This window comes from Pteronotus mesoamericanus, unplaced genomic scaffold, assembly GCF_021234165.1.
Source record: "Pteronotus mesoamericanus isolate MK-2021 breed Mesoamerican mustached bat unplaced genomic scaffold, CSHL_Meso_final scaffold_21, whole genome shotgun sequence".
NCBI lineage: Eukaryota > Metazoa > Chordata > Mammalia > Chiroptera > Mormoopidae > Pteronotus > Pteronotus mesoamericanus.
In genome coordinates, this window is record NW_026555310.1 from 22,463,046 (window position 1) to 22,485,258 (window position 22,213).

Here is a 22,213-nt window from a genome sequence, read left to right on the forward strand (position 1 = left end):
TTCAATAAATCAATAGGTAATTCACTCTGACAGGCTTATCAGGGTGTAAGGTATTTCAAAATTAAAAGTTCTTTTTAGAATCACAACAGAGAATTTTTTAAGCATTAAGGCAATTTTCAATCAGTCTGTTTTAATATTCTTAATAAGGAGAGCAAGTATAGAATCTATATTTTGTAATGTATGAATCAGAGATGATTTATTATTAATTATGTCATTGAAATATCAAAATAATTATAAGAAAATGCATTCTTAGAATATTAAAATATAACAAAATATGAATTTGGGTTCCAAATATATTACAGGTAATTATGTACATTGTTGGGTGTGCTTATAGTCTCATACACATAAAAATGCTTTTAAAAAGTGATACTCACCTAAAAACCAGGATGATAGATGAGGTGACTCCCAGTGATGACACAAGAGGATTCAGGATTTGTAATACTATATAAATATAAAATTTTTGTATACACTGATCATCTTTTGGACATGCACCTAATTTTACTGAGTTATTTTTGTTCTGGAAACCAGTTGTTGCCACACAACTACAGTTATAAAATACCTACAAAATAGTTTTTGAGATATTACAGAATGTATTTGCACAATATGACTGGTCTATAAATACAGTCCATTATATTTAATAAATCTCATTCATTCAAGCTAAAATATTTACAGTTTGTAAAGAAAATATTCTAAAAAATATAGTTCCTTGTTATTTGAAAGGTGAAATACTTGTCTGGATTCCTTTCTAGAAAACAAAATATAATTCATCATTAATATTTAATTCACCTCTGCTTTAAAAATTAGAAAAGAATAATTAATGTCTGAAACTGTATATAATTTTCTCCTTAATATAAATTCTTTTACTATTTCTTTCCTACTCACTTTTACTATCCATAACACACCTATTTACTCTCTTTAATGATCTCTACTAAGTATCAGGGACATTCCTTGACAAGGGATTACCCAGGAAATACAGAAAATATAGTAATTTGGTAGAGGCCAAAATCCTGGATTAGAGCCACCCAACTAGATGGGGGAGAGTCCAGGGGAAAATGGGCCAGTCGAAGGTATTGGAATTACCCTTGGCCAGCAAACTCCAAGTTTAAGAGCATAATCACAGATTATAGAATAGACAATGTTTTACCAGAGAAGGTAAACCCAACAGAATACCCTAATAGTTAGAGCACAGAAGGAAAACATTTAGGAACAAATGATTTCAGAGATTTCATTTGGCAGGCACTTTATATAGATAGGCAGCTTCAATAATTGTTTCTGAGTCTAAGCTAAATGAAGGTTTAAGGAAAATTTAAACCTGTTAGTGCTAAAAGCTAATTAGTGAAGGAAAAACAGAGGAAGAATTTGAATCCCTACTTATCTGATAACCAAGTTTTACTTTTGTGCAAGGAATAATGTAGAAAAACCCTTTATGTATCAAGCCCATTGTCCAATAAAACCAAACTTATGTATAATTAATATTAATTAGAATGATTAATAATGATTTATTTTTAAGGATTTGGTAAAATAATTCCTAAATATTCCCAAAATGTACAGTCATTGCCAATATTAAGAAAACAATGTCATCATACTAACCAGAGTCCTCTATGGTATTCTAACATCATGTCTCAGGCATCACTAATAGGCAAAGTGAGACCATGGATTAAATGGGGCACTTTCAGAGAGATGCAGGGGTTAGGCAGTCCTTGGGTCATATTTGTGCAAATTTATGGTCCAATTTTAAAAAATCTAGGTGCTTTGTTTTTTTTAAAGTTTCTAGTGCCCTTCAGTAATATGATTAATAGAACTGTGGACAGAAAAATTTGAAAAAAGTTTGAAAATCAAAGCCAGAAGGGTGTGGTAGGAAGCAATAATCAAAGCTGATTATATTGCCAATGCTGGTTATAGAATAAAAGGGCCTAGGAAATGACTCTGCAACTTTGTGAGAAATTCAATGGATTGGTGGTAAAATAGAGAACACCATACTTCATTCCCAACTAATAAGAATTACCTAGGAGATTGGGGAGAACTCATATTTTGCATGGAAAAAGATATTTTGAGTGAAGAAGTAAATGGAATTTCTATCAGAGATGCCATCAATAGGTTAGCAGAATACCAAGTTATTGTGGGTAGAAGGAGTGCCAGCTTTGGGGACATCGAAATTAGAAGGCAAGAGTTGGACAGTCAAGCACAAAGCTTTGATTACTTTTTTTGAAAGATGAGAGTGTAGTGAGGCTAGAGATAAACTTGTCAGAATCTCTATGCAAAATTACATATAGTTTTCCTGGAAAAGCAGGTAGTACTGACAAGAAGCTGGTTCAGGACTTGCTCCTGACTGCTGACGGGTATAAAGGACTTCCAACTTAATTAAAATCATATCCTTTCATCAAATGAGGGGCTTTTATTTTGTATTTTTATTTTTTTATTGGTTGTTTTTTATTTCTAACTATTTATAATACTGTGAATACTACAGCTATTCAAAAAAAGTAATTTCTACAAGGAATATAACTAGATACACAGGACAAAGACAAGATATTCTTAGCCAGCTGTGCTAGTCAATAAGGCAATAAACCTTTACTAATCTATTACATATTGTTTTCTAGAGTATCTTGTGGTATATGGTAACTTATAGAAATTGACTCCTGCAAAAGATTTAAATACTATATAAACATCCAATGAATATGGGTATACAAATTACCTAAGTATTTCACTAAAGGGAAAAGAATCATCGTAATTATAGATTTAAAGTAATGGTGCATTTTGGTGGGGAGGGTTGATTTAATCTTTATTGTATTTTTTCCTTTACCATTTAGACCTCTTATACCCCCTCCTCCAGCAATCACCAACCTTCATCCGTGGCCATAAGTCCTTTTTCCTTTTTGCTCAATCCCTCCACACCCAACCTCTTCCTATCTGCACACAGCTTTTTAGAGATCCTAAATGCACTTAAATTCCAGAAGGTCATAGTCTCATACACTGAAGAGGAAAAAATGCAAGTACCCTCAAATGATAATTCAAGCAACAGAAAAATCTGTTTGTGTCTCAGGTCAAACTTTGTTCTATTTCTGTATAAATTTTATACAATCCAAGCAGAATTTTATATGAGGTTTTGTTTACACAAGATCACAGCCATTACAATGGCACACAATACTGTAAGTCTTTTTCTTTTATCTTTGTACTGGAGCCACAGTTATAGAAAAATTTGATAAGTAATTGTTAAATCAATATCTGTGATTTTGATTAAGGAGAGGAGGAAAAAACTCATACTTACTATAGTCTTTTTGTTGCCACTTGAGGATTTACATCCTGCTAGACAAGGTGACATGTAAGTTAATCCATTGTCCCCACAGACTGGTTCCCACTGGTTTTTATCACAATTGCAGTTTGAGTTGCAATAAGAAAGTGGTACATTTATGTGAGTTGCCACTGAATTATTTCTGGAAATATATGATGGACATATATCAGAAAGAGAGAAAGAGAGCCAGAGAGAGAGAGGGGGGGGGGGAGAGAGAGAGAGAGAGAGCAAGAAGGAAGAGGAGAAGAAGGAGAAGGAGGGAGAGTGGGGAAGTAAAAAAGAAGAAAAGGATGGGAAGGGAAGAAGAGGAGAGGGAAGAAGAGGGCAGAGAGGGGAGAGGTGAAGTGAGGAAAGGAGAAATAAGGGAAAAGGTGATTTAATTTGATAGGGAAATTCAATGAGCAACAATGCCAAAATGGCAGGTTTATAGGGCTTATTAAATTTCTTACCCTCCATCTTTACCCAGATATGATTTTTGATCTAGATAAGATAAAACAGTAAAAGAAATCAAAGAGGATAGGTAAGACTTAGACAAGAAGTCTTTGTGATTCTATCACTTCATTTTCTATTACTCAATTTCCCTTCAGCAGGGTAATGACATTAGACTAAGGTTCCTCCTAGCTCACTGTAAAGTCCCATAAATCTGTGAATGTTATTCAAATAATTTGTATTTAATAATCTATATTTTCACTACATAGGAAAAGAATTGGGCATGGTTAAGGCAGAATCCCTGAGGATAAATTTTTTTTTAAATCAAGAAAAATACAACATTGAGAAAAACTAGAAAAATTCCATATAATTTTTAAGTAAAACTACAACATACTTTATAATGACTTACTGTAAAACATAGTTATATTTGTGAAGTATAACCTTAAAACACTGCTAACATTACAAAATAGAACTTTTGTATAATTAATTTTCTGCTTATAAATTTTTAAAATAATATTTTTGTTTTTGGTAGAAGTCTTGATAATATTTGGGGATGGATAAATTATCTTTGAATGAGGAAATACATGGAAAAAGAGAAAAGTAGATTTTAAAATTCTATTATCAATAATTTTACTAAAAAGCATCTAACACCTAATTTGGCTTGGAGACATATGACTGGGAGGGGTTAAGCTTGATTAATGACTCAGTCCAGACATTGCAATCAGCAACTCCTGTGTTCATATTAGTTCTGTCATGTCTGTGCATTGTGACTACTCTTTCTAAAGTCGGTTCTGCCATTTGTAAGTCGTATATAATAACATAAACCTCATAGGAATTTTTTTAGAAAAAATTAATTTGGCAGTTCTCAAACTTTTTGTTCTTAGTAGCCCTTCACATTCGAAAGTTTGTGGGCCCTCAAAGTGTTTTGTTCAAGTGGGTTATATCTTTTGATATTTACTCTCTTAGGAATTAACGCTAAGAAAACTTTAATGCATGAGAATATACAAGCACACATATCATAGGCGTCCGGCTAGTGTCATCATTGCATTTCTTGATGGATTAGAAAATGTCACTATACGTTCATGAGAAAATGAGAATGAAAAAGGTGAATACTATCTCTGTATTATTTTTAAAATACTTAAAAATTTGTTGACACTCTGATAAACTCTCAGGGACCCCTACAGACCTTTTTCGGACAATCTCTACACTAATTCACCCTTCAAAAACTTACCCCAGTGACTAGCATTTCATATATGCTGAATACATTGATCCTGTGTTTGCTAACATTATACTAGGAATTCCATGAGGACATTGATGTATTCTATAAATCTCTTTGTCCCCTAAGGAGGCTTGACTTTGTTGAATTTTACTGATTGAAAAAAATCCCATAGGACCGTAGCTGCATTCTTTTGAATAGACGGCACGGTTATTATACTTGTTTTCAGGGAACTGGCTAAAGGCTGAAGCCTGCCCTGACAACTAGGGAACCCTTAAACCAATGACATGATGTAATGCCGTCTGGAGGCATCGTAGACTTCAGACAAGTCATAGTTTCTCTGAGTCTCAACTAATAAAAAGAGAATATAAGAGGGTTGGGCTGCATGCTCCTAAGGTTCTTTTACCTCTAAAGTTCAATGCTCTAGGTCCTCTGTATTTTGATTTAACAGTACAATAGGTGATGCTGTATAGAAATAATAACAGTCAGGATTAGGAGGAAGCCAGGAGATAACGCAAGACTAGGTTGGCAAGCCTCCAATAATAGGATGATGCTTAGGTAAGGAAATAGGGGAATATTAGACAGAAAATTGATACTTCATAAGATCTAGAGTGTAAAAGCTAAGAACCAACAATAAGCAGTTAAAGAGTATGCTTCCTGAACTGTGATTCAAGAATCTTTGCTTGTTACTTGAATGGGAACTTTTATAAATATGAACCTTCCTAAGCTTAAGTTGTTGGCTGTATTCAGGAGATGATAAATATGCACAGGAATCTTGCCCTTGATTTGTGAAGTATTGGGGAATAATTCACAATACTTGATAATAAAAGTTAAAGGTTTTCTAGTGTCTGATATGCACTTATATATAGGATATTTATCAATTCTGTTAATAAAGACAGTGCCAAAAGAAGCAGTATTTGTTTGCAGAAAAGGTGAACTCAGTAATACAATATAAGAAACTGTTTTCTTATGAAGGTAGTTGTTAAACATCAAAATTAAATGCAGATATATATAGTTCAGCCACTTCTAGAAAATGTCATTTATATTCATCTCATGATCCATCCAAGATTATAATGATTAAGGCTAAGAATTTTGGAGTAAAGAACCCAAAATTTGAGTCTAAATCTTAACATTGCTAGCCAGGTATCCCTCTAAACCTTGCTCTTCTAATCTATAAAATTAGGATAAAAGTACGCATCACTCACTGTAAGCACCCCATAAATGATAACTAATGTTACAAACTATGTAGTTTTTTACTCTTGCAGTCTTTTACATTAAATAGTTTATACATTGTGCAACTATATATTAATATATACAAACCCATCATAGGTCAAGGTTAGGCCGGCAACTGACTTGCTTTCACAGAAGAGTGCAAGATTTAATAGGGTTATTGTGGTGCTCAAAATATTGATACAAAGTAAATATTTGGCAACTCCAAGCAAGGTAAATTTGAATTTTTTAATGATATATCCTCCTGTAAACATTCCAACTGCAACAGATGGAATGGCTACAGTTCCTAGAAATAAAAGAAAAATTATAATTATATACAGTTAATCTGAAATGTCTTTACATATGAAACACAGTGTACACCAAGCAAATTTATTATGATCTTATTACTTCTTAAACATGGCAGGCATGGATGGAGGCAAGCAATCAGTATACCATATGGGAGAGATAAAAATTATTTCCTCCTGCCAATGCTGAGGGTTTGGTTTCCCCAAAAGCCAAAGTCAGTGACAGAATATTTATATACCTGAACAGATGGTTTTTATGAGATGCTATTTCATCCTGGAAATCAACAAAGCATCATCTTTCTGCCCATGAGATTTTTGTCCTACCATCTAAAATCCTTTACTTCTCCTCAAATGAAGAGTTCTAATTCTTAAAAACACTCCCAATTTACCCACTACTTTATAACTTAATACTTGAATTAATCTCTCTTTTTTATTAATTCAAACATACACATATACCTTGAGATGATAAACAGGCCTATATACAGTATTAAATATGATTGACCCATCTTATAGGTTTTCATTTCATTGTAATGCAAGAATTATTAAATATGAAGAACATTCTCACAAAAAATTCAGGGTGGGGAAATTATGAGAGTCAAGCTTAACTCTTTAAGTTTTTATCTCAAATTCAATATGAGCATCATATATAATTATTATTTTCTTGTTTACTTATGAACTGCTCACATATTACTTGATAAATTCTATCAAATATTACTTGATAATTTATCAAATATTTATTGTTTCCACAATATGCTGGGCACTGTACTGAGTAATGTATTGCTCTTAAGAATTTTATTTTACTGGGTGTAGGGGAAAAATGATGTAAGAAAACGATTCCTTCTTGAGCAAATTTCACGATGTCATGGTAAATGAATATTGTAGCAAAAAAAACCTTTCTACATATAATATTTGTTTTGAATTATGTAGACATCAATGACATGTTTAAGTTGTTTTTCTTTGGGAAACATCATTGTTCTATTTTTTGCAAGTAGCTGAGTCCTGATTCAACGTCCATGAGTTATGGAAAGATAATAATTACATTACAAAAGGCTTTGTTTCTGGATCTCAGCACCAAATTCTAAGATCCAATTATGCAGATACCATGTCTAAATATTTCATTTACACTTAATTTTTTCTTCAAAAATAATATGAAGTGCGACTTCAAATACAGAAAAATGGTATCACAAGATTGACAAATTTGATAAGATTTGCAAAAAAATAAATTGAAATTATATTAACTAAAATATGAAATTGTCATCACAATAAAATATCACTCAAAACTCAATTAGTTGGTAGTATATTGCTTATCAAGCAAACACGAACACTGTATCTTACCCGTCCAAAAGTTAGATTCAGATGCTGACTTATCATACTGTTGTTCCATGTATTTGAGGATATAAGTAATAATACCAATATAGGCACTGGATTGCATCAATGTCATAAACAAAACCAAAATATATAAGTGATTGGTAAGGATACTCTTTAAGGACTGGAGAAAACCTAAAAAACATAAATATAAAAAAACCTAGAATAATGTAGTTTAAATATATATTAATATCTTAATCTTCTAAGTATGTTATATAACATTTAAAGTTATATAAATACTGACACAAGAAAGTCAGACTACCTGCAATCCTATCAACAATTTCTAATAAATTCCTTCAATTTTTTCCATATATACATTAATGTTTATTTAGTTCAGTTTACCTTAATGAGATCATATATACATGCTGTTTGTAACTTGCTTTGTTCACATTGTATTTCGTTGTTTTTGCCACTCTACCATACAACTATATACATGATTAATTAATTAATTAATTCATTCATCAAATACTCATTTTCAACTGGGTACCAGGCAATATGCTATGTGTTCAAGAAACAAAGTGAGTAAGACATTCAATGTCTCTTATTTCTTAGCCCTTAACAATGTAATTATTACATTAATAATATAATTATTAGATAGAAGTTTACCTAAAGATAATATTATCTAAATCTCACAGAAATAAGAAGACTAAGATTCAAAAATCATGAAAATCAATTTAGTGCCAGGACACAGATCTCTTGTTTTTGGTATATAGCTTTTCTACCATAAACTACTGCCTCAGTAAACCTGGCAGTATTATATATTACTTTTCTTAAGGTGCAAGGAGAGGCCGAGAATAGTGCTGTGTTTCAGTTGATATTATGCCAATAATAGTACAACCATTTGCACCTACAGATAGATGTGTAACAAATTCATGACTCTGTCCATGACAAAAATTATGTGATCTGGGTCTGTGATTAACAAGCCAAACAGCTGTATTGGGAGTTAAAAGTTGAAGGAGCTACTTAGAAAAATAGGAGAGGTAGCAAGGTCTAAAAGGACAGAACCAGATACAGTTATTCAAAAATGGGTGACAGAGGATTTGAAAGATCTTGTTCTGTAGATCACTAAAGGTTTTCATTAGATATGGTCAGAATCAAGCCTTCTTTCCAATGGCAACTAAAAAAGAGTTTTATCTGCTCTAAGCAGAAAGGATAGTTGGGGCAGACAGTGTAGAAGAGGAAAAAAGAAAAGAAAATTTATAACTGGAATAAATAACATTTAAAATTGTTACACCAAAGTGCTAAACTTTTCTCATGGGCCTCCACCATCCAGAGGACCACTGACTAGTGAAGCATTCTAAAGAAGTTGTGTCAAAAGAAATGGAGTGGAAGTGTTCAACAAATCATTGAATTTCTGAGGTGGGTGGGAACTTGCATGTTGTCTCGTCTGAACTTCCACATAATCATGATCCACAATATATCCTCAATAATTGGATCAGTAAACAAGTCAAGTAACATTAAGCTAATGCCCTCAGAAAGAAATTTGCTCCATTTTTGGCCAATTATTATTGTTTATGATTTGTTTTACAAATTGTTTCTGTAATGAACTGAAATATTTCTTTCTTTCTAACCAGTTAGTCTTACGTCTAGTCAAAAACATATAGAACAAATATAGTTTTGTTTGTTTTGACTCAGTGGTCTTAGTTATTTTATTTATTCCTAACAGTGCATAATTAAGGACCTCTTTACTATTCTGGTCAGTATCTTACAGTTGATAATATAGGTGATGTTTACATTTGTCCTATTTTTGCATATTCATTATCCTCTCCATTCTCTTGTGGCTTACAGTCAGTCATGCTCCTTATGGGTTTAGTCAGTTCACTACTTTTCATGGATTTGAGTGGTTAAAGTGGAAACAGCATAGACCAAGTGAAATTTTCTCGGTATGCTACTTTTAGTGTACGTGTTAAATTTCAGAAACTTCCAACTCAGTGGTGTGCTGCTAAATGTTTAACTGACTCTAGGGAAAACTAAGCCTAATTTCTAGTATTTCTCAATTTACATGGTAATAAATGATGGTAATTCTCCCACAATGGCCAATTTCAAGCTTCCAGTGTGGCTGAAAAATTAACAGTCTTTTCTCACAAGCCAATAGAAGCTAGCTCCATCAAACCATTTGTTTTGAATTAGAGTGATGGGGAGGAGAATGTAACAATAAAGTGAGTATAAGAAATTAATGAGAGGGAGAACTTGGGCTACACCTGAGAATATTTAATTCACTTCAATGTGAAAAGCTTGTGAAAGGATTAGGCATTGCTCTGCTTTGGGTTTTATATTCCACCATTTCTGTGCAATGTGAAACTGCACGAACACCTTGTTTCAACTACCTTACTCTGACTGCTGCTGGATCATTCTGCAGGTGATTGCTCCTAAATTGTTCCTCATTAGCCCTCAGAACCCATGTTTGAAAGGGATGGCACTATCAAATGGTATAGGATCATCATTCATCTGACTGACATCAATAATCTTAGCTACTGCTGGTGCTTCTATTTTTTTTTTAATATTTAGGTAAGCAAACTTTTTTCTATGTGATTACAAAGAAAAAAATGTTACTCTAATTATCTAGAGAGAAACCTCTGACTTCATCCTCCTTACTCCACCTAAAAATAGTTAAGTTGCCCAGTTTATAGACACTGATAATTTCTCATACCTCACATTACTGCAGTACTTAAAGACTATATTGCAATTGCCTATATGCTTCTTGGTATAATGCACTAGATTGTAAATTCTAGGAAAATAAGCAATGTTCTATCACCAGGGCATAGTTCAGTGCCTGGTACTCTTTGCGAATGAATGAAAGAATGAATGAAATATAACAGTCCTTTTAACCCTCATAGGTTACAGCATATTATTTTGAAATGAATATATACTCTTTGGTTTATAAGTAACAGATATTCTCAGTCTTTGGTTGGTTTCTCCCTGCTAAATTCTACAAACGTAGTCCTTTTCTCTTCAAAGACTTGATATGTATTCAGAAAACATTTACTCGCCTTAGTAGGAATCTTAGAAAAATAATTCAACTAAATTCAGTGCAGAACAAAGTTAACTCTAGGTGATTTGAGAATGATGTTGTTTTGGAATACTCACTCCTCCCTTTCACTAGAATTAACAATTCCAAATGAAAATAAATATGAAATACTTACTGGTTATATTTCCAGTCACATTTTTCCTGTGCTTGGTTGGACTAGCCACCTGACTCCTTTCCTCATTTATTTTGAGCATATGCAAAGATGCTGAAGCTTTCCTTTCTTTCGGTAGCTTATCCAGATTTTTGGGCAAGAAAAAAAATGGTATGGAAGAAATAATGGATAATAGTCCAGCAAAAAGGAAACCAAGCCACCAAGCACCAACCCAACGAGAGTCCTTAGGAGTTATTCTTATACTGCCTGTAATGAAGAATTAGAAGAAGACAGCAAAAAATTACTTTAAAATGCAGTAATTCCGGGCAATAAGGGTAATAAATGCTCTCCTCCATAGTTATACAAATAAACTATATTTTATCAGTTCTGAGACACTATTTTCTTTCTTCACATGTTGTTATCTCTTAAATGAGGATAAGCTTAAAATTTAATTACATCATATACTTGCTGTTGTCTAGGAATCAGTCAGGACTTTGCCTGAGCTGGTGTGAACTTGGTGGCTTTTCTGATGACATAACTGGACAAAGCTATCATTGAACATTTAAACCTGCAAACCATTGAGGCACCAATTATGGAAGGCATAAAAATCCTTGCTCTTGTCTGAAAACTATTGGCACCATCTGCTGAGGTTAAAAAAGCACTAACAGTGAAATTTACAGAAGTTTGCAAGAAATTCTCAGAGCCAATCATAGAGGGCCCCCACCCCCACCAGACACAGAAACCTGCATTTTCAATTCTTTGATAGCACAGAAGATAATATTGAAGATAATAACACAACAAAATCTGAGTTTAAACATGACCGGGAGAATTGTACTCTAAAATTTAGGGATAATTTAACTATTTTATTTAAATTATATTTTTCCTTAAGGCATGCATGAGTAATATGTAAACATTATATCTAAACAAGTATAAATAAGCTATTTCAGTAAACATTCTAAGTATAAGAAAACACGAACACACATACATATACACATCATAGAAGTTGGAAGCACAACAATGGTACTGTATCAGGAAACTTAGTGACATGAGAAAATATTGACTTTATTTAAACTGTATAGAAATAAATGTGGAAGGGGGAAATAAATGGTGATAAAAAATAAAAATTAAATTAAAAATAAATTATTCATTCTATTTACTGGAGTAGCTTTCAAGTATTCAAGATCAAAGTTTAAAATTGATTTACATGATCATATTGTTTCATAATACTGATCATATTGTTTCATAAGCAGCAACTCAGACAGATTTTTAAAAATGATTGGTAAAAACAGTGACTCCATCTACATGCTAAATATTATTCATCTATCAAATGTCATTTTGATAACATTTTTCATGTTCTGTCACTGGTGTATATACAGGAACTAGAAGTCATAATCTAGCTAACCAGGGCCTGTGAAGGTGTTTTCCTTTTTTTTTTTTTTTTAAGGTTTTATTTATTTATTTTAAAGAGAAGGAGAGAAACAGCGATGTAAGAAAGAAACATCAATCTGTTGCCTCTCATACTCACTTGACTGTATGTGCCTTAGGGACTGAACCTGCAACTCAGGCCTGTGCTCTCACTGGGAACAGAACTGGCAACCTTTTAGTTTGCAGGACAATGCCCAACCAACTGAGCGACACTGCTCTGGGCAAAGTGTTTTCTTTGGCTCACATACTATCTTAAAAGTTGAAAAAAAAATACATAAAAGTCTGTTTTTCCTTGAAAACCAATCAGTAAGTCTTGTCAATGCTGGATCCAAATTTCTGCATGGAAAGGATATGTTGAGGCTGAGGGGTGCAGGTGCTTTTGGGTGTGTGAGGAAGGCAGTTAGTTCACCACCCACACCTTCCCAGTTTAACTACCACACCTAACACACTTGACTCACCTATGTTATCCCTTTGGCTCCCCTAGGCACTGGGGAGTTTGCCAAAGTGTACTTTATCAAGTGTTGATATCATACTCATGACTGAATAAGAGAAGATGTAATAAGGTCTAAACATTCAGTGCTAGAAATGGAATTACCAGGAATTCCAAAATATTGTGAGTGACTTCTGATCATAGAAAGAGGCTACAAAACTATCATCCTAAAAACTTTAACAATTTATTTCTGTACTCTGTGATAAAAAACAATGATGAACATGGAGGTGAATGAGTAGAAGTGTAGAGAATGTGAACCTGAACTCTAATTTACATGTCCAAAATAGAAGATACAAAACGTTTCAACAGGTACTTGCTTAAGCTTTATATGATAAAATGCTTTGAAGTTTGTGGTTATGACTGGCCTGCTGTGATTTCTACTCTATTTTGAAAATGAATCCTTTGATCTCCTTAGAGACTTATTCAAGTCCTGGTGAGATAGAAAATAAGCTTCGTTTATTTACAAACATGAATTACTTATTATATGCTTAGTCAGAAATCATCCTGGTATGCTCTAAAAGAGAGGGCAGTTAAGCACACAGATGTTTATGACTTGTTGTATAAGAGCTGCGATAAAGGCATGCTCTTGGTGACTCACAGAGGCACTAAACTTTGGGCTAGTTAAGTGTTGTTTCTTTGAAGGCAGTACAGTAACTTTTCTCTGATCAGGAGCCACATTTTGGAAAAGAATTTAAGAACCATGCAAGTAGAAAACGGGGAGAAGGTTTTCCAAGGGTAAATGCAAAGAAGTGATATTACAGGGTACATTTGAGAAATGTGCAATTAGTTTACAATTATTTTGGATGAAGTAATCGCAAGCAAATTTGTTAAAAATAATGTTTAGTGTAGACTTAGTGGTAAAAGCCTGGCATAGACAGGGTCTGAACTTTATTTTTATTCTGGTTATTAATACACTTATTTCCTATTTGTAACTTTTGACAAATTGTCAGCAAGGGACTATTGAGTGTTAATTCAATTATTTGGAAGAATGATGTCCTGTACTTAAAAAGCATTATCATGTTACCTTGTTCTGACTGTACTTACTCAGATCTACATATCCAACATCCACGTATATTTTAGCAAACAGAGATCCCAGTGTAAAGCTGAGGACTGGACCAATCATTGCTATTGCAAATAAAACACCTGAAGATATTATAAAACAATTTTATCAGGTGCCAAAAATACATAGTTCTTATTCAGTATGTTCTTTAAAGTAACACTACACAATAAAATTTTTAATAAATAAAAGAATGAATTAAGGAACACTATTATTTGAAGGTAGACCCAGGTAAAGTAATCATAAAATCTAATATTTTCTATACATTACCTAAATAAAAAGAAGAATTTCTGTCTTTAGCAAAATCATCCAAGTAAGAGATCCCCAAGGGTTGTATGGGAGTTTCCCCGACTCCACGAAGCAAATTACCCATCAAGACAACTATCCATATATATGTATCAGATTCATTTTCCCAACCTATGTAGACAATAGAGTGTTTTATTTTAATAAATAATTTTAGCATTTCTATTAGAAACTCAACCACATTAATCCTTTAATTATTCCATTTAAAGTTGTTTTGCTTTATTCTAATTATGTGATTTATTCACTTTACAAAACTTGAAAACACAGAAAAGCACAAAGAAAACAACCACACACAGAGATCCACTTCTAAGGCTTGTATACTTGTATATCTTCCACATTTTTAGTGCACATAAAAATATGTGTAATATTCTTTGTGTTCATTATATAGTTAAAAGTCCAGCTCCTATAATATACTTTTGTAGTACTTAGCACCATACTATGACAATTTTCCCATGTTATTAAGAATTCTTGTATGTACGAATTTATTTTATTTTTTCAATTACAATTTACATTCAGTATTACTTTGTATTAGTTTCAGGTGTAAAATATAGTGGTTAGACAATCATATACTTTACAAGGTGATTCCCCAGATAGTTTCAGTGCCTGCCTGGTACCACAGATAGTTATCACAGTACGAGTGATTATATTCCCAATATGGTACTTTACATCCCCATGACTATTTTGTAGCTACCAGTTTGTACTTTTCAATCCCTTCACCTTTTTCAGTCAGCCCTCTAATCCTCCTCCCCTCTGGCAACCACCAATCTGTTCTCTGGGCGCCTGTTTCAAATTTGTTAGTTTATTTTGTTCTTTAGATTCCACATATAAGTGAAATCCTATGGTATCTGTCTTTTCCTACCTGCCTTATTTCACTTAGCATTTTTAATAACAGCATGGTAGTATGCTAAAAAAAAAGTTTCATAATTTATTTAATCACCCTCTTACTTTTCACTCACAAAACATTTCTTTTTTCTGTTAAACAGGGATGCCATATCTATAATCATAAACCAATCCTTGTGCATCCTATTTTCTTAAGATAAATAAATGAAAGTTAGAATTGTTGATTTAAGTAGATAGTCCTGATTTTGTTCTTTACTATATTGAAAATTAACCTCCAAAAAGAGTTAGAAATATATGCAATCCTAGTAATACATAACTATGTCTTTTCCCTCTACCTTACTTATTTTTAATCTTTTTCTAATAGGCAGAAAATCTATAATTAGTGTTAAAATTTATAATTTTACATGTTATAATTTGTAATTACGCATTTGTGTTATAACAGGCAAAAAAATCTTTACTTGGTATAACAATTTGCCACTTTTCATAAATAGTAGTTACATTTTTACATTTTATGCCACTTCCCTCTTTATTTTAAATGCATATATTCTGTGCCAATTTTCTACCAAAAATTTTACTTTTAATTATTTCTAGAAGCTCTTTATGTATAATATATTAACACAACTGTAAAAATGCAAATGCTTTTCCTATTTGTTTTAAATCAATTTTGCTAATCATTTTTACAGATGTTATTAAATTGATAAATTTTAGAATATTTATTAGTGATGCTAATATTGATGCTAATATTCACTAGCATCAATTCAATTCTTACCCTTTTCCTCTCTCTCAGGTGATGTTTTATTGAGTAACACACTTTGATTAATTAAACAGGTCGATAAGCTTGGTATTGAATTCTCTGATGGATTAATGTAGGCTTCTTTAGAATATCTGTAACTGTAAGAACATCATTAGATTTAAATTTTTGTTTAGCTACTGAGTATTTTTACTTTTCCCAGAAATACAGAGAAATTTTCCCCCTCCATATACACCATTCTCTTCTACAAATCATCGGAATCCTCTTCTACTTCCCAGCCTGTATTTTAGGTGATGGATAAAAGTGAAACTGGAGTGTTCAGTAAGAAATATCATTCACTACTCCCCAGGCAAGGATTATCATGTTATTGTACTATTGTCCTAGGAGTGCTTATAATCTCACCAAAATATGAAATATCTTGGTTTTACGCTTTTTTAAAAAACTTGCTAACTGTATCTCCTAGCCCTTTGAATCATCTTCAAAGATAGTCACAGTCTAAACTATTTGATAAACTTTATAACATTTAATAAACATTAGAACAGTGTTTTCCAAATTAATTGAAAGTACACACTAATTCATCTATATTTTCTATCAATAATCTGATTTTTTTCATGGACACACACACACGGACACATACTATCATAAGCCTGACTCTTCAAAACTTAGCTTAAAAATTTCTAATCCATTTTAATTTGAAGAGGAAGACCTTGAGAACAACAGCAATAGAGCTAGAATACGGTCAAATGATAGACCTCATGAGCTCCAAAGGCAGCCTACTGTATGCCAGACACTATATTCAGCTTCAAAAAACTAGAAATAAAACACAGTTTTCATACTTAGGGAATTTTACACTAAGATGAATATACATATGATAAAGCGTATGGTAAATTTAATACACTGGGTCCTGAGTTGTCACAAAGCAAAAAGGGATGATCATCTTTACTTGAAGTCCTGGAATGAGTGGATTAGAGAAGACTTCCCAGTGAAGATGACATGTGAGATGAATCTTGAATATGGATAGGAGTGTAATAGGTAGACAACAACAACAAAAGTATTCAATATTGCAAGAAACACTATGTGCAAAGGTATGACATATGAGGACACATTAGGAAAACTGCAGGTCCAGAATGCGATACTCAGTCGTGGGGAGCAGTGTGAGATGAAATTAGGAAGATAGTCAAGGACCAAATCAATGAGCAACCTGTCTGTGTAAATGGATTTATAATAGATATTAATCCACAGGTGAAAGGCATTCAATATTTTTGACTGTGACCAACAATAAGAAATGCATTTTATGTCACAGCCACAATACACACATATGCACACACATACACACTCACAAATATATGCACAACCAAAACAGATGATTCACAGAAAAATATTTGTTCCTACTCACATTGTATATTCCTCTAGTTTATTTTATTCTACTTGATCTTATCTTATTGTTGGTTTCAATAATTAATCTGAATCAATTTTTTGGTCCACTAGAATGTGAAAGATCCAAGCTGATTTTGGTACAGGGATGAATTCAGTTTTGAATATATGGATGGGAAATGCTTGCAGAATGTTAAGTTGGAGATAACCATGAGGTGGTTGATTAGATAGATCTTGAGTGTAAGAAAAAGTCACAGTTGCATTTAGTGCATGCAATCCATATAAATCATCTAGAACGAAAAGGGAAGGAGATTGAAGGAGTTTAGAGGACACTGACATTATGGTGTCAGCAGCAGAGCAAAAGGATGGGCATGATGAGGAAACATGAAAAAAGGAAATAAATCAAGAGAGAGTAATACAATAAAAAGCAGAAGAAGTACCAGGAAGAAGAAAGTGCTTACAATAGTTAATTATAAGAGAAAGAAAAGGAATTAATATGATAATCGAAGGCAATTGACTTTGGCAATGATTAGGTAATTAATGACTTTAGCAGAAACTGTTCATTGTTTCTCAGTACCATTCTTCCCTCCTTCCATTGTTATAGAAGAAGGAGCTTTTAGTTAGTAGCATGACAGGCTGGAATAAAGTCTATTTTTCCAAAGTATTTATATCTGGATGTAAAATGAAATCAAGTTCTGGCCAATATGAAGTCAGTAGAAGTGTTATGCTTCTGAAAATATTCTCTAAGCTCCAGGCTGTGTGGATCCTCTTTCTTCTCCTTATTCTTTCCTCCTTTTGTCCTGTGGTCTGGAACAACGTTGCCACAGTTTGGACCATCATGTTGAGACCATGCAAGACAGAGCAATGTGATAAAAAGGAGCAGCAACTTACCATTCCTGGGAAAGCTATGTTAAACTTTTTATGTAAAAAATAAGCTTCCATCTTATTTAAGCCATTCCTATTTTAGGCTTTCTGTCATTTGTATTTGACTCTAATTTTAACAACACAGTCACCTTAGGAAGAACTCTTTCAATGAATATTGTAATGGAAAACCCATACCGCAGTGGGTTGAGTGGGGAAGTTTATTAAACATATAAAATCTTGTAGGCAAAGACATGAAGTATATATGTTATACTTCTACGAAGTATGACTATAAAAAGTCATACAGATCTTATTTCTGATGAAACTGTATTCCTTAATGAGTACTATCCATATTTCAGACTCAGTCAAAGCAAGGTGAATAAAGCAGTTATTATTACATTAAAAATAAGCTTTGTTTCTACACATACTTAGTGGGTATTCTTCCAAAAGGTGACCGCTTATTTAAAGGGAAACAATGAAATTTTATTATTAATTTGCAAGTAAATGGTAATTAATGGTGCAGAGCTGTTTAACACTTACTATCCCATGAAGAAATGTGGTAGAGCAGTCACAATGCTTCCAGTACCCATAATGAGGCAACCAATTCCAATTATCCTTGGTCTGTGTAGTTTGGATCCAAAGTAACTCACAAATATAATCACAAGCAAATTTCCTAGAAAGACACCAAAATTATTTTTATATGACTCACTATAGCAAACTCTTAGTCCAATTTTGTGTTCAGTAGAATGGAGGGCCCTAGAATGAATACAAATAGAGCATAGGACATGGTACTTTCCCTCAAAGACCATGCAATTTAATTGAGAAAATGAAACTCACTGACATTAAACCACTCACTGTAAAGTTTCACGACATTAATAGTAAATAGAATAAGTTTCAGATACAAAAGAAAGCACTTGACTTACTTGGCAATGTTAGTGAAGCAAAACTTTATTGAAGAATTTGGAATTAACTGGATTGTATTGTGATGGGGAAAAATGGAGAAAATCTTTCTGACCTGAGAGAAAAGTATTCATTCATGCATTTATTCATTTACTCTAGCATTCTTTAAATTTCAGTTAAGTATCTGCCATGGTATTAGGGTCCAGAAATGTAAAAAAGGAGTGAACCATAGTACCTGTCTTCAATGTACTTGCATAGCGGTAATAAAAATACACAATTAGAGGTGCTGTTAGACCACAGAAAGGGGAAACTTAAGTAAGGGTTTCAGAAGTTTCCTGGGGGAGGGGCCACTTGAAATTTAACGCTGAGTATAAATTATATACATTACAAGGGTAAGAAGAGCATTTCAAATGGAGGGAGTCACGACCCATTCTGATCATCCATGTATAATAAACAGACAACAACCAAGAATTATTGAATATTTGATAGAAAAAACAGCACAGCATGAAATAAAAGCACCAATATGAACTGGCAGATGAAGTAACCTATGAAGAAACAATTAAATAAGGAAATTACAAAAAGGAGAAATTTTGAAAAAAATCTAGTTAGTATTTCTAGAGGTACGTGGGTCATGCGTATCCATAAAATAAGAACTGGCAGACTAAAATTAACAAATGAATACTAAAGTGTTATAAATTAAAAGTATTAAAAAAGTGTGCATGTGGGGACCTGATACGATGAGAGATGGTATCAAAAAATACTGTTGAAACATAAAGATAAAATGACAGAATTTTAGAAAGAAAAACAAAGAAAAATGCACAGAAAATTTAATATTCATCTTATATATGTTTCAGAAGAAAATAAAGGGAAAAAATAAATTAAGAAATATGGAATAAATTTCCTGAGCTGGAGGAAGATTAAGTATTCCGATGCAAATTTCTACATTTCTCTACCATAAATACTGTAAAAGTGATAGTCCTGGGTATATGTTGGTAAAATTTCTGAAATTCAGGGATAAAGAGAGGGTGTCTATCAGTGCATGACAACGATCTGGTAATGATTTTTCTTATGCAACATTTGGTGTTATAAAACAGTACATGAATATTATAAAATGTTCTGAGGGAAAAAGATTTTACATTTTGAATTACATTCAAATTATCACTTGAATATGGTAGTAAAATAAATACATTTTCTAATAAGTAAAGGGCTCAGAAACTGTCATGTGTTCAATTATTTCTGGAAAAAAATACCTATGTGAAAATAATCTTCAGAAAAAACTAAACATGAGACTTAAGTCATAAGAATCAGGAAACAGTGGTAAGCAAAGAAACCAGTAAAACTTAGAACCATGTCCAAATAATCGCTGTTAAATGACTGCAAGGTTTAACAAAAATATTAAGAATAAATTTCTCAATAAAAAGAGATACAATAAATTAGAATTTAAAGCTAACAACAGATTAATATTAAAATTCTAGATGGTTTCATTAAACCAAGGAGGTGAAAAAGTGAAGGATATTTTAGGGTGTAAGATCCTCTGAATCATGAAAAGTCAGAATTCATAACAAAACCATAGCTGGGTGTCCCTTTATACATTTATTTTTTAAATACCCAATATTTAAATGTATTTTAAATAAAGTTAAAAGTTAAACAACACATTGTAGAAAATATTTGCAATCTATACATTCATAATTTTTTAGTTCTTAAACAGTGAGAAAAAAAGAGAAAATAGGCAGAGGTAATAAGCTACCAATTTATAAAATACGAGAAAATAATGTTCAAGAATTAGATAAAACCTCACTATTATGAGAGAAATCCAAATCAAAATGAAGACAACAAAGCAACATATTTAAGGTCCTAAAAAAAAAAGACTTTTAACTCCAAATTTTATACCCAAACAGTAGAAACGTAACAGAGATTGCTCTAAAGCTGTTTCTCCTTCCTCAAATCATCAGAATCAGAATCATCTCTCCAACCTTTTTTTTTTTTAATCTTTTTGCATTAGGGAATTTTAAGAGAGGGAAGGTAAAGCCCTACAAAGTATTTATTTGCAAGTAGTGAGATTATATAGATCAGGGTTTTTCAACCTCAGCACTGTTGACATTTTGGGATGGATAATTCTTTGTTGTGGGGACTGTCCTGTGCATTGTGGGATGTTCAACAGCATCCTTGGCCTTTACTGCTAGATGCATTAGCAAACCCCCTTACTTCAGTCATGACAACCAGAAATGTCTTCAGATGTTGCCAAACTGGCTGTGATAGGGGCAAATTTGTCCCTGGTTGAGAACCGGTGCTGTAGAGTATGTTTAAATAGTTTTTATCTCTGTAAATCTGGTTACTAAGCAGTAATCAAAAGAGAAGTAAAAATTACCAATTTCAAAGCTTCCATCAATTAGGCCAACAACAGAGGACGATAAGTCAAATCTCCTTTCTATTTGGGTGATGGAACTTTTCATAATGGCTCCACCGAATGCCTTAGCAATAAAGCTGAATGAGAGGGCCATCAAGAACATCTAAGAGAAAGCAGGAAAAGGGACATGCTTAGTCACAGAAATACATGTTTATATACCCACAGAGCTAAAATAGCTTTTCTTATTTACTTAAAAATATTATTTTACCATAAAAAAATATACCTAGCTTTCCTCTGTACCATTTGGCACTTCTTAGTCCTTTTAACATTGGTATCACTATGCTGATAAAGCATCATTTTCTAAAGTGATTACGACACCAGATTATTAGAGCAGTAGAGACAATACTTTTAATTAGTGTTATTGATTTATTAAAAAACTAGATAATTCTGAGATGGCCATGATGATAAGCTATTATTTATTTCCAAGTGAATAGTATAGGCTAACTTTGAGGGTGGTACCTGGACATTCTCAAACACAGCATTTTCAGGAAGCCAGCTGGCTAATGGAAATCTTTTCATTTATGAAACATCACTATTATTGGAGAAATCCAAAATAAAATGAAGACAACAAGGCACTATATTTAATGTTTTAAAAAAGATTTTTAATCTCAATTGTCATAGTTTTTTTCCAGTATCATTTATTTTTCCTAGAATCTAGACACAATTAACTAGCAAGACAGTGCTCAATGCTATTTAAGCCTCACTTCAAGTTCTTTAAACTAGCCCATCACTTGTAAACGTGAATTCACATTTCAGTAAAAATTGAAACTAAAATTTGACATTAACAAATTTACTCAATAGTGATGTTAACTACAAATTTTATATGAAACACATGGACTTTTATTACCAAAATTTGGCCTTTATAAACTAGCT

The 22,213-nt window shown here is 32.6% G+C and overlaps 1 protein-coding gene across 3 annotated transcripts in view; it reads right to left on the minus strand.

The window, feature by feature from the left end:
- Positions 1 to 22,213, minus strand: part of LOC129084987 (solute carrier organic anion transporter family member 1B3-like) — a 51,672-nt gene that overhangs the window by 10,328 nt on the left and 19,131 nt on the right. For all 3 annotated transcript variants that reach the window (XM_054591373.1, XM_054591374.1, XM_054591371.1), the window contains exons 5-14: positions 21,302 to 21,443; positions 18,574 to 18,706; positions 15,817 to 15,938; positions 14,175 to 14,321; positions 13,892 to 13,990; positions 10,957 to 11,199; positions 7,784 to 7,948; positions 6,255 to 6,450; positions 3,266 to 3,431; positions 375 to 559 (exon numbers count right to left, since the gene is read on the minus strand). In XM_054591373.1, coding sequence (XP_054447348.1) covers positions 375 to 559; positions 3,266 to 3,431; positions 6,255 to 6,450; positions 7,784 to 7,948; positions 10,957 to 11,199; positions 13,892 to 13,990; positions 14,175 to 14,321; positions 15,817 to 15,938; positions 18,574 to 18,706; positions 21,302 to 21,443 — 1,598 coding nt within the window. The remainder of the gene's footprint in view (positions 1 to 374; positions 560 to 3,265; positions 3,432 to 6,254; positions 6,451 to 7,783; positions 7,949 to 10,956; positions 11,200 to 13,891; positions 13,991 to 14,174; positions 14,322 to 15,816; positions 15,939 to 18,573; positions 18,707 to 21,301; positions 21,444 to 22,213) is intronic.